This window comes from Electrophorus electricus, chromosome 2, assembly GCF_041902795.1.
Source record: "Electrophorus electricus isolate QZ-2024a chromosome 2, ASM4190279v1, whole genome shotgun sequence".
Classification (NCBI taxonomy): domain Eukaryota; kingdom Metazoa; phylum Chordata; class Actinopteri; order Gymnotiformes; family Gymnotidae; genus Electrophorus; species Electrophorus electricus.
In genome coordinates, this window is record NC_137498.1 from 44,199,264 (window position 1) to 44,213,135 (window position 13,872).

The window sequence follows — 13,872 nt, forward strand, 5'->3', positions numbered from 1 at the left end:
ACCTTCATTTGTCTTGATCTTGATTGAAAATGATTTTAGTACCAGAGGGTTTCATTTAAATGGTTACAGTTGTCAGTTTAAAGTTTATTGTGGTATCACTAAATATTCCTTCACATATTTGTGTTCTTGATAAGAAGGGCAATGATTTGAGGGTAAATCACTATCACCTTTTATATTATGAATCCTTGGATTAAACATCCCTTTCATTCTCTTATTTGAAGTTAGCTCAAAATTAAGTTTGGCTTTAATTTGTAAATATAATGAGCAAGTGTTAAACGTTTATTATAATCCAGATTGCATTTTAAACCATATTTAAAAGTCAATTGATATCTGCCATTAAAAGAGCAATAAATATCTACAACCTATTACGTGCCACGGGCTTCTTGCTTATGTAACATTTTTCATAGCATGTATGTAGCACATATTTTTGTTTTGGTTTATTGCCATGCTCCACCCATGTGGCGCGTGTTTTGCCTCAATCTCATATCACCTTTGTGCTATTATGTTGATACATTGTTTTCACGTTTTGCATCTCTTTGACCAATTGTTGGTTACTGATATTATTGTTACATCAGCTTTCTTTAGTTTTGGTTAGTGCACTTTTATGTTTGTTTTGGGATTTGTTTGTTTCGTTAAACTCTTTCAGTTGGAGGCTTGCGTTTGTTCTGCACATTCTATATGCCTGTGACACAACCAAAAATTTTATGGTAATAATCTACTACAATAAAAACTACTAAAAGGGAAATTGCACCAATTCGTCAACAGTGTCATTACACAAAAATAAATTAAATACATCTCATTCTTTAAAAAAAAACAAATTAGTACTATTAGTTTATTTTTCTTTCCATTTATAATTTTCATTAATACGTTTTATAATATCTACACACTTCCCTGGACAGTGGAATTTTAGTTGTCCTCAGCAGCAGATTTTACCAGTGGTTCTGTAGCAGACTTGAACTTCTCCTCATCCTTCTCTTCCTTGGTGGTTTCTGAAGGGGGCTTCACAGAAGAACTGGGATTCTCCGATCCAGAACTGGCCGCCACCAGCGGAACTTTCTCCTTTCCTGGAGATGGGGGCACCACGACTCTGCTCGCCTCCTCTGGAGATGTGTATATCGGAGGTGGAGCCCCACTAAAGCTTTGGGCAATCTCATCAAAGGTTCGGCCCTTGGTCTCAGGAACGCGGAAGAACGTGAAAATGAAGAAGATGATCAGGAAGATCATGAAGATGATGAAGACATATGGCCCACAAAGTTCCTATCAAATAAGACACAGGGCAATGTAATATTGATCTAAAGAATTAAATTAACATATTTCCAAATTCTGGATTAAAATCAAGACATATAATCTAATATATCTAATCTAATGCTAAAACAGATTGGTCACCTCCAGTTTGGGGAAACTCATGCCCACAAGAAAGTTAGCAGTCCAGTTGGAGCAACCAGCAACTGCCATAGCACTAGGACGTGGCCCCTGGGAGAAAAGCTCAGCCACAATGAACCATGGGATGGGCCCTGGACCCATTTCAAACATAGCCACAAAACCAAACACTGCTGCAATGCTCAGGAATCTTAGAGACTGGATCTCCTTCTGCTCAGGAAAGGAGACAAGAATAAACAAGTCATAAACATAACTTTTTTAAAAAAGACCTAGCTCACTGATTGATAACTTCAAGCTAGTAAATTTCTGAAAGTTTTTAAGAAAATAATTACTGACAGGACATTTTTATCCAAAGCAACTTACAATTATGAGTGACTACAACAGAGGCTCAAGGGTCTTGCTCAGGGGCCCAACAGTGGTAACTTGGCAGTGGTGCAATTTGAACTAGCAACTGTCTGACTACTAGTCTATTACCTTAACCACTGAACTACCACCGCCCAACTGAGATCTGGTAACATAAGGTGGAACCTACCAATAGAAGGGCAATGGTCAGGACCAGAGCACTGATAGCCATACCACCCAAGCCAATTAGGTGCAATGTCCTCCTTCCAGCTCTCTCAACAAGGAATAGCTTTAAGCAAGAAAAAAGGTCATGAGAGGAAAATCGTATACATACATTTTTCAATCTATTCTCTAACTACTGCACCTGTAGGAAATGAACAAGCAATAATTCAGTTTACTGAATAATAGAAATGTTATTAAATAATAAATAAACAATAAACAATTGAAATATGTGACAATATAAAACAACTTCAAAACAACAACCATTTTACTTTAACAATAAATGTTTTAGGGTGTGACCGACATCCTACATTTACGTCATTTAGTAGACGCTTTTATCCAGAGCGACTTAGAAAAGTGCTTTGTCATTTACTTGTAGAATACATCCTAGCCAGTACTGTAGGTTAGAGTCCAAGATACCAATGAACTAGAATACTGTAGAAATACAGGGATCAATGCTGATGCCTAGAAGTGCAAAATACATATAAGATCTATCTTTGACAATGATAAGTGCAATAAATAATAAGTACTAGAGTTTGTTTATTACAACATCAGTGTAATAAACAATACCCTACAATAAGTATTAGTTTCAGTTAGTCAACATATGAGCAGGGTCCATGAATAGATGGGTCTTCAGTCTGCGTTTGAAGGCTGCAAGGGACTCTGCTGTCCAGACAGCAAGTGAAAGTTCGTTCCATCTAGGAGCCAGTACAGAGAATAGTCTCCATGCTTGTCTTCCATGAGACTTGAAGCGTGGCATTTCAAGTCGCGCCATACTTGAGGTTCGAAGTACTCAAGGTACGGATCGGGCTTTGACCATTGACATCATGTATGTAGGGGCTGGTCCATTTTTGGCTTTGTAGGCAAGCATTAAGGTTTTAAATCTGATGTGTTCCGCTACTAGAAACCAGTGAAGAGAGTGCAGCAGTGGATGCTAGCAGTAACAGATTACTGTCAGTGATGGTGCTTTGATGCACACGTCTGGCCACCAGAGGTCCTTGTCCCTATAATTCTAGCAGTCTTCATAGCAGCTGATTTTCACTCCCCTGCAGCTCATCTTCATCACTGCTATATAAAGCTTCCAGGACTTTGGAGTCATTGTGAAGTATTGCCATCAGTCTCTGTGTTCATAAAAACTATAGTGTATTATTCTTCATGTTTTGCCTTTTGATTTCTTGCCTGTTTTCTGTGGTTTTAGATTCTTGCCTAGCCCTTTTGTACCACCTGTGTCTGACCTTGGTATATTTTGACGCTTGAACATCTAACCTGTGATTCCTGCCTCTGGCCCTTGTCTGGTTTGTTAGTACCATAATTACTTCACCATGGAAAAGTCTTCAAATCTCCTAAAGAATACATTTTACAGGTTTACAGTTTATTTTACAAATATCTTTGACTGAAAAATTCAGGTATTTTGCACAAACGTTTACTGACTATTCCAAAAACTGCATCTATGTTTCCATTATAAGTGTGTCGTCAGGCCTATGGAATCACAGTGCAGATGCTGGAGGTGAATATTAAACTGAACATTGCTAGAATACAATTCTCCAATTCTTAGGCACCTACCGACACAACAGTAAAAACGGTGTTTACAATCCCAGCTCCAATGGTAGCATATATGGGTTTGGTCACACCTGCAGATTTAAAAATACCCGTCGAGTAGTAGAATACCTGAGATGGCACAAGAGATAAAACAAGATATCCATGTTAGTTAAGGGTACACTGGCATAGCTGTTGAGACTGTGTCCATTATAGTCTATAATGTAAGTCCATAAAAGTTCCACTTACAGCGTTGATGCCAGACAGCTGCTGGGAGAGTTGCAGCATGATGGCGATGAGAAGTGGTTGGCGGTATGTGGCACTGCGGAAGAGTTCAGGGATGGTCACCTTCTTTTCCATGTTCATTTTCACACTCTCTTCCTTCATGTCCTCCATGTCTTTCGACACATCCTCGCACCCACGAAGACGCACCAGTGCTAAGACATAAAATGACTGTTAGGTGACAGTCTGGAAGAGGATTGCAGACGGTGAGGGCATTATTATACCCAGTGTTGCAGAATAAATGGGAACAGCTCAGGTTCTATCATGGCGCCAACAGGGTGACGTGAGACTGACTACATTGTAAAGTTCAATCAAGAGGCAAAGAGGCAAAGAAAAATGACAACAGGTCAGGAAGATACAAAAAAATGGAACAGTAGATATTCAAGACGTAAGCAGAGAACACAGCGTCACTGTTGACAGAGTAGAAAAGAATATGGCATAATCTGATCTTTTATACTGCAGGTTAAATAAGTATTGAACACGTCACCAATTTTCTAAGTAAATATATTTCTAAAGGTGCTACTGACATTAAATTCTCACCAGCTGTCGATAACAACCCATCTAATCCACACATTCAAAGAAATCAAACCATAGATGTCCATAAATTAAGTTATGTGTAATAATGAGAAATGACACAGGGAAAAAGTATTGAAAATATGAAGAAAGAGAGGTGCATGAAGCCATGGAGAGTCATGACACCATCTGAAATCTATCAGTAATTAGAAAGCAATCCTGGCACAGTGCAAATTAATATCAGCTGGTTCAACTGCTGGCCTATAAAAAGGTGTCTCATTAGCAAGGTACCACACAAGAAACATCTCATGATGGGTAAAACCAGTGAGCTCTCTCAAGACCTTCACAACCTTATTGTTGCAAAACATACTGATGGCATTGGTTACAGAAGAATTTCTAAACTACTGAAGGTTCCAGTGAGCACTGTTGGGGCCATAATCCGGAAGTGGAAAGAACATCATTTCACCATAAACCGGCCACGACCAGGTGCTCCCTGCAAGATTTCAGACAGAGTGAAAATAATTATTATAAAAGTTGTCCAAGAGCTAGGGACCACTTGTGGAGAGCTACAAAAAGAACCAGAATCAGCAGGTACAATTGTTTCAAAGAAAACAATAAGTAATGCACTCAACCTCCATGGCCTGTATGCATGCTCACCATGCAAGACTCCATTGCTGAACAAAAAGCATGTTAAAGCACATTTAACGTTTGCTCATCAACATTTAGACAAGCCTGTGAAATACTGGGAGAATGTAGTCTGGTCAGATGAGACCAAAATTGAACTCTTTGGATGCCATAATACACACCATGTTTGGAGGTCAAAAGGCACTGCATATCACCCCCAAAATACCATACCAACAGTGAAGTTTGGAGGTAGGAACATTGTTATGTGGGGCTGTTTTTCAGCATATGGCACTGCCATGCTTCATATAATTTAAGGAAGGATGAATGGACAAATGTACCGAGACATTCTTGATAAAAATCTGCTGCCATTTACCAGTTTGATGAAGATGAAACAAGGGTGGACATTTCAGCAAGACAATGATCCCAAACACACAGCCAAGAAATCTCTCATTTGGTTTCAGAGAAAGAAAATAAAGCTTCTAGAATGGCCCAGCCAATCACCTGACCTGAATCCAATTGAAAATCTATGGAAGGAACTAAAGCTCAGAGTTCATAGAAAAAGCCAACGGAATCTTCAGGATTTGAAGAGTGTTTGTGTGGAAGAATTGGGCCAAAATCACACCTGAGCAATGCATGCGACTAGTTTCTCCATACAGGATGCGTCTTGAAGCTGTCATCACCAAAAAAGGCTTTTGTACGAAGTATTAAATAAATTTCAGTAAGCGTGTTCGATACTTTTTCCCCTGTGTCATTTATCATTATTACACATAACTTAATTTATTGATATCTATGGTTTGATTTCTTGATTGGATGGGTTGTTACTGACATCTGGTGAGAATTTCATGTCAATATCACCTTTAGAAATATATTTACTTAGAAAATTGGTGATGTGTTCAATACTTATTTCACCCGCTGTATGTGTCTGTACTTTAGTGTAAAATAAAAATGGCACATTCTGAACAAGTGTCATCATGCTGCTGGTATTCAGGCTTAAGGACTTTAACCTTTTACAAGTTTTTCTTTGGCTATAAAGCAATCGCTCATGTCTCCTTTTTAAAGTGTATAACTTACTGTTTCTTGTGCATTTCACTTTTAGTATACAGGTTTGGAATATATGTTTGAGCTATTCGACAGCCAAGCAATCCCAATTTAGTCACACTCCACTTATGGTAAAGAACTCACGGACTACAGGAGCCCACCCTCCGGACTGCTGAGTGCGGATGAGTCTCTGGCGAACGAGCTGAATACATTCTTTGCTCGCTTCGAGGCTACATCTAGCAGCGCTAATGCTAGCAGCACAAATGCTAACGGCGCTAGTGCTAATGGCACTATCGGCGCAGCCAATGGCACATGCGCGGGGCCCACCATAGAACAGCGCCCTCTCATCATCACGGAGAGTGACGTGAGGAGAGTGTTTAAAAGGGTGAATACCAGGAAGGCGATGGGACCAGACGGTATCTGCGGGAGGGTCCTCAAAGCCTGCGCAGATCAGATAGCCCCGGTATTCACCGACATCTTCAATCTCTCCCTGACGCTCGGTATTGTCCCGTCCAGCTTCAAGCGATCCACCATCGTCCCCGTCCCGAAGAAACCTCGACCCTCCTCCGACCTCAATGACTACCGCCCTGTCGCCCTCACATCAGTCCTGATGAAGTGCTTTGAAAAGCTACTCAGAGACTTCATCACATCTTCACTGCCAGCCTCCATGGACCCACTGCAGTTTGCATACCGCCACAACCGCACCACTGACGATGCGATTGCACATCTGCTCCACACTACACTGACTCACCTGGACGAAGGGAGGGGAAATTATGTTAAAATGCTATTTGTCGACTACAGTTCAGCATTTAACACTATCATTCCCTCCCTACTCACTACTAAGTTGGAAGATCTAGGACTGCATACATCCCTGTGCGACTGCATCTCCAACTTCCTAACAGACAGACCACAATCAGTACGGGTGGGCAACTGCGCCTCATCCACCCTCACCCTCAGCACTGCAGCTCCTCAGGGTTGTGTCCTAAGCCCCCTGCTCTACTCACTGTACACCTACGACTGCACAGCCACTTCCAGCTCTAACATCACTGTCAAGTTTGCTGACGACACCGTTGTCGTGGGTCTGATCTCGGACAACGACGAGAGGGCCTACCTGGAGGAGATTAAACACCTGGAAAACTGGTGCCAGGAAAATAATCTCCTCCTAAACGTCAGTAAGACAAAGGAGCTGATCGTGGATTGCAGCAAGAAGCAGGAACGGCACTACCAACCTGTGAGGATCAGTGGAACCACGGTGGAGAGAGTAGATAGTTTCAGGTACCTTGGTGTTCACATCTCGCAGGACCTGTCCTGGTCCCGCCATACCAGCTCCCTGGCAAAGAAGGCTCGTCAGCATCTTTACCACCTCAGACACCTAACGGACTTCAGACTGCCCTCCAAGGTACTGCGGAACTTCTACACCTGCACTATCGAGAGCATCCTCACAGGGAACATCACAGTCTGGTTTGGGAATAGCACCAAGCAGGACAGACAAGCACTCCAAAGGGTAGTGCGTTCAGCAGAGCGCATCACTCACTCGGAACTTCCTGACCTGCAGACCACCTACTACAAGCGGTGCCAGACCAAGGCCAGGAAAATTGTGAAGGACCCCACCCATCCCAACAATAGACTCTTCTCTCTTTTGAGGTCAGGGAGGCGCTTCCGCTCCCTGAAGGCCAAGACAGAGAGGCTGAAGAGGAGCTTCTTCCCACAGGCCATTCGGGCCCTGAATCAGGGAAACTGATAAACTGTGGGGACCACCACCACCACCATGTAACATGACTGTATATCTGTACATCTGTATATATAGATTAAGATTTATACTCAATTACCCTGTTACACAACAACTGTAGATATGGTATTATACAAAATGGATCTGTACATTCTGTAGATTGTGTACATATTTACCCAACCATATACATTGTACATTGTGTATATAATCATAATATACATATATTGTACATACATTGTTAATATATTTTTGTACATACATAGAATATATATATTTATCTGTATGTATATATTTTTTTTCTCTATGCACCCCTGGTTCTCTTCCTCAGTTTGGACAGAGCACTCTCCACCATTTCACTGCGTGTTATACTGTGTATGACTATGTATGTGACGAATAAACCGAACTTGAACTTGAACTTGAACTGTATAGGCCAATGATTGAAAAGAAAAAACCCTATTATTAGCCTTATAGGAAATTAGCCTTAAAGCAAAGCAATCATGTTAACTACATACCCTTAATCTTATGTGTTAGTATATGCTGGGCATGTGGTAAGATGTTAGATTTCACCTTCACGAGCCTGTTCCTCCTTGTTTAGGTTAATGAGGAGGTAACGCGGGCTCTCGGGGCAGAAGGGCAGAAGCAGACACTGCAGCACAGCCGGTATGCCAGTGAGAGCGAGCAGCAGCGGCCAGAGCTTTTCTGAGCCCAGCAGGAACTCTAAACCTAAGATCTACATGCAGCAGAAAAAACAGGACAGCAGGCACACATCTGTAAGCCTGAATATATATTAGCATGTTAACAGCAGCTAGTAAGCAACAGTTCTGTTTGTTTGCCTTAGCATATTAGCATGAGCCAAGTTAGTTACGTAAAAAGGGGGGTTGATTGGAGGATTAATACTTCATTTGAAATCTTTCAAATGAAAACCAGCTTGAATACCAGCTGAAAACCAGCTTGAAAAATTAATTTTAATAGTTCACTTTTTAAAAGATATTTTGGTGGAAGTAGTAACCCCAAATTCTGCCTTTCTTAAAAATCAAATCAATGTACAGATTTATTTTATATTTTAAGTGAGACCAACAAATATTAAGAATCACAGTCCTATGCTAAATCACACTCAAACATGGCAGCTGCATAAAAGATCACCTGTGCAATCAAGATGCCCACCACCACGCCAAGCTGGTGCAGAGTCCCGAAGGCTCCGCGAAGAGGGGTAGGAGAGACCTCCCCCACGTACATCGGGGTAAGTCCAGTGAAGAGGCCACAGAAGAGCCCAATGATCAGACGGCCAACAATGATCATCTCAAAGGAATTTAAGAGAGTGCACAGCCCCATCAGTCCACCACCAAGCAACGCTAAAATGTTCACGAGGAACATGGACTTGCGTCTGTCAAGACAGAACAGTAATACCCATTAACACACTTTTACTGGAAGCTGAAGAGCAGTTGAACTCATGGCCAGTAGATATCTGAAATATGTAACATGATACAAGTTCAAAACAACCATCGTTCTTTAACAATAAATGCTTCAGGATGCAACAAACATGACAGAATCAAAACTGTTCTTATGCAGTTTTATCCAGCTTGAACTGTGGAACCTTTCTTTACAATATGCTAACAGGTACACATTAGCTTAATTTCTCCCCTTGGGAAAAGTCTTCAAATCTATTAAAGAATAAATTATACAGGTTTACAGTTTTTAAGCTTGGTTTCTCTCTTAACCTAGCCCATACATATTTGCCTCTAAGTTTGTCATGGTAATGAATTTTTAGTTCACTTTTAATTATCATGCCGATTATGTTGATGTAATAAACCATAATAAATTATTGTTTATGCATATCCTGAAATCACCTCATTATCTTTTGATATACAAAGCAATTTCTTTGCATTATCTCAAAAATAAAAATGCTTTGTATCTTATTTGTTCTGTTATTAACATATGTAAGAGCATATGAGGAATGTAACAATCGTGCAAAATCTCAACTCAATTAATCTCAGTCAGTCCCAGTAATTGCCATCTGGTGATTATGTAATAAATGTAATAATAATTTGCAATATGTTATTAATTTGGTCAGCAAACATAACAGGGTGTGACATTAATACTTGGACACGAGCTGTGTCTCTGGTTGTTTGGATCAAAAGCCTGCTCTAAGCAAACCTAAAAGAATGACAGCACCTATTCTTCATTTGTATTTTGTCAGTGTACTTTGTCAACCGTTTCCCATGACATATCCAATTTTCCATGAAATGCAAAAAACTGGGAAACTGGACTTAACTGGACAAAATCTAAATGCCATAGCTCATCACTCATCACACATGAAAACATTGTTTCCAGGGGATTTCCTAATATAACATAATGAAGTGTTATGCATTTTTTATCTAAGTTCTCCTTTTGAATTCTGATGTGGATTTAAATTTAACAAACACTGACAATTCTAATTGGAATAAAAACTTTCAGATAAAATTACAAACATCAATGTTATGTTTTGGAAGTTGTATGATCAAGAATCTGGCTAAACTAATGTCAGCATGGAGCCACTTATCGACAAATTCTATTGACCACTCAGCCATTAAGGTAGGCTATTAGCTTAACATGGAAGGGTAGCTTGGCAAGGCTAAGTTACTATTCTAGCTATGTAGTTATATTTTAAGAATGTTTTTTTAAAGAATCTAGGTCTGTGATACTAACCAATTTGTCCTATGAAATCAGCAGGACTCCAGTTATGGCTTTTATATTAAAGCTTCCATTTATAATACAACACAAACTCCAATTGCATAATGTATTATTTATCAGTGTTACTTATTTATAGGAGCTGATTCATCACTAAACTACACCTGTAGGGGGTAGCACTCGTAACGCTTCAGAGGTTTCTCACTCACCGCCCAAACTTGTTGGCGATGACCCCAACACAGAAGGAGCCCACCATACCACCCACGCTGAAGACGGCCACTGCTACGCTCCACACGATGGTGCACACTCCGGGGTCAATAGGAACCCCATAACGCTCCATCCATGTTTGATTGAAGAACATGCGTAATTTCTGAAGAGTGTCGGCAGAAGGAGTCGTTATGAGAATTTCTGGGGTACGCTCACTGATGGTGATTCGTGTGATATTAAATATCCCTGTCTAAGAAGGTCTAATCAAAATAACAGTATACAAGACAGTTATCACACACACAAACACACCTTACCTGTTCAGGTGCATTGATGACTCCTGTGTTATATCCAAACTGCAGGGAGCCAATGACAGCCGTAGCCAAAGAGAAAAGTAGGTAGCATGTTACTTGTTTCTGCAAGAATAAGAGAGGAAGAAGAGGAACTCTTAATTATTTAGGATTTCTGTAAACTGGTAGTGGTGCTTGTTTACAGCATTATAAATTAACAATATTACAAAAACTATGGAGGCACAGATATTGATACCATAGCCCCAATACATGGTAATACATGGTAATACATGGCATTGGCTCTGGGCAATTAATGATGACCATTATTAAGAAACACCTTCAGTTTTTTTCTTAGTAATAACCAACATATAATTGTAGCAATGTAAATGTTTTAACCTAGATAAATTTTATTTAAATGCAAATAACTGCATTTGCATCTGCATTTGCATAGTAGCTTGATTCAGTGAGCCTACCTATCTGTTTCTAATATGTCCAATAAACAAGAGTAACCTAACTGTGCCATAAACAAAACACGAGTAACCTAATCGTGCCATAAACAAAACACAAGTAACCTAACCATGCCATAAACAAAACATGAGCATCCTAATCGTGCCCTAAAAAATCATGAGTAGCCTAATTGTGCCTTAACCAAAACACAAGTAACCTAACTGTGTCATAAAAACATGAGTAACAGATATAATTGTGCCATAAACAAAACACAAGTAACAGCCATAATCGTGCATGCTATGCGCTCACAAACACTTCACCATTGTCCAAGAATGGCCCTCTGCTTTTTGGTCTGTAAGATGAGATCTGGCCAAGCAGGCAGCAGACAAAAGCACCAGGGCTTTTTTTAATGCAGGTTTCCTCAGCAACAGGACGCTAACACTGCCAACAGAGCAAAATCCAGTGGGCTACATGATGCTATAGAGATCTAAGCTCTCTACTGAGATGACCTCATGTTGCCCTTCAACAAGAGTCTGTGTGTCATGCGATGAATGATGAATGTTTTTCTAAGATGTCCGCCTTATCCTCTGAAGTTGATTTCAAAATCATATAAAAATATCTTGCACATACTGTAAACAAAAAGCCACACCTCACTATCAGGCTACTGCCACTCCCTGCCCTCCTCTCTCCTCTCTCTCTCTCTCTCTCTCTCTCTCTCTCTCTGTCTGTCTGTCTGTCTGTCTGTCTCTCTAAGCCTCTCTCACCTAATCTATCTATATTTCTATCTGTATCTCTTTCATTCACAATGACTTTGTAATTCTGAGAAAACCCAAGATGGTTTCAGCACTAAAGATTATCCCAGAGGATCAGCCTCTCAAGGTTATTGTCTGAATGAGTCCACTGCAGACAAGGCAGGTTTCACACACACACACACACACACACACACACACACACACACACACACACACACACACACACACACACACACACAACTTTGCAGACACAGTCCTTTCATTCCAAAACTTAATACCTTATCCTCTGTTTCTCTCCTTTGTTGCTATCATAATTTCTGCACCTATGTCACTTGAAGGTGATGGCTAAACAGACAAATAAGGTTAGATTCCTGCTGTAGAGTGATACAGCCTTGAAATATAAAATAATCTCTCCATGGTTCTCAAGATTACTATATGTATTACTCATTATAAACACTGTGATGTCCTGCACAGCAGTTGTATGACCCTTTAACTGTATTGTTTCAGTCTAATTATCTGTAAACCTACAGATGTCACTCTTCAGATCTCGTTAGAACTGGTAAGAACCAAGAAACTACTCACTGTCTCCCCTGCCATGGTCAGAGTTGATCAACCCGAGATTGATGTGTTCTTGGAGGACGTGCGATTTTGCACGCTATATCCGCGAAGGTTTGGACGTAAGGTATAGCTGGCAGCTTACTGAAAAGAAAGAAACAGACAAAAAAGAAAGAAAAAAAGGAAAAAAGTAGGAACGTACGTAATAAAAAGACACGATATATGTTCAACTCGAAAGTGTTCGGCGAACAACAGGTACTTGCTAGATTGGCGACGTCGGTTTTTTGTCAACACGCCTAGGAAAACTCGGATATAAGACTGCTGCCTACGATTATATATAAAACACGAGTCAAATTATATGCAAACCCATTCAGATTTGATAATCACAAACCTTCGATATGTATGAATTACATGTCGGCCAGCTGTTTGATAAATTACGGCTGATTCGTCAGTTAAAACTGAATGCTCTCATGACAATATATCTGGTTTGGAATTCAGTAAAAGCTCCGTTATGTTAGTTATTCGAGCCACGGTAGCATAAACCCATTCCCTCGCAAAGCTGCTGCTGTCATTGTGCTTATTATCACTAAGATGTTAAATTACCTTCTGATCTCGGATGTTGCGTACGACTGTCGCCGCACGCACCACCCCGATGCCGTGCTCGGAAATTCAGAGATCTTCGCACGACGACTACACGACAATCCGCACGCCGTCCTTTGACTAAATATCACCGGTTCGCCTCATATAATAAGAACAACCTCTGCGCAACCTTTTTTTGCTCACGTTCATTTATCCGTGACATGCATTTTGCATCAGGTCTTACAACTCCTCCGTCACGGCAACGAATGTTTCGTGCCAGCGACCTTGACATGCTACGGCTGGAGCGCAGGCGCGCGGCGCAAAAAATCTGCATCACGGTATTACGAGAGCGCTTGTGCTCCTTCCTTCACTCTAGACACCGAGAATATAATCGTGTGCATTTCACAGGTTACAACTGGGGCGGTATTTAGCTACGAGGACGCTGAGGTCTGGACCTGGTTGATTTCGGAGGGATTTTGTCCCTTGTGTAGTTATCACACTGAATGTGGAAACAGCGATGTAATTTCTCCTCAGTACCAGAATGTTTTTTTGTCTTTATATAAATCATGAAAAATTGACATATTTAAGAAAAGATTTGTTACTGATTATTCCTTTCTTTGTCTGGACCATTTGACATTGGCTGAGTGTAATGTGGCCTGTTACATAAATCGTACACCCCTGCAATAAGGCTACGTTAGTTACCGGTTTATATGTT

General features: G+C 40.5%; 1 protein-coding gene across 1 annotated transcript; it reads right to left on the bottom strand.

Moving 5' to 3' along the window:
• Positions 1-331: 331 nt before the first annotated feature.
• On the bottom strand, positions 332-13,436 carry slc2a3a (solute carrier family 2 member 3a). Its single transcript, XM_027008317.3, has 11 exons — positions 13,182-13,436; positions 12,606-12,722; positions 10,852-10,950; positions 10,540-10,700; positions 8,807-9,047; positions 8,231-8,393; positions 3,727-3,914; positions 3,505-3,609; positions 1,913-2,011; positions 1,387-1,590; positions 332-1,257 (listed from the first exon to the last, which is right to left on the bottom strand). The coding sequence occupies exons 2-11, from the start codon at positions 12,618-12,620 to the stop codon at positions 907-909; spliced, it is 1,626 nt and encodes a 541-aa protein (XP_026864118.1). The 5' UTR covers positions 12,621-12,722; positions 13,182-13,436; the 3' UTR covers positions 332-906.
• Positions 13,437-13,872: the final 436 nt, after the last annotated feature.

What these genes read in the sequence shown, in the direction of transcription:
- slc2a3a (XM_027008317.3), bottom strand. An exon ending in TCATCAATGCACCTGAACAG is followed by an intron (nt 10,701 to 10,851) that starts GTAAGGTGTGTT and finishes GACACTCTTCAG; the next exon opens with AAATTACGCATGTTCTTCAA. An exon ending in AGCTGTCTGGCATCAACGCT is followed by an intron (nt 3,610 to 3,726) that starts GTAAGTGGAACT and finishes GTGCCATCTCAG; the next exon opens with GTATTCTACTACTCGACGGG.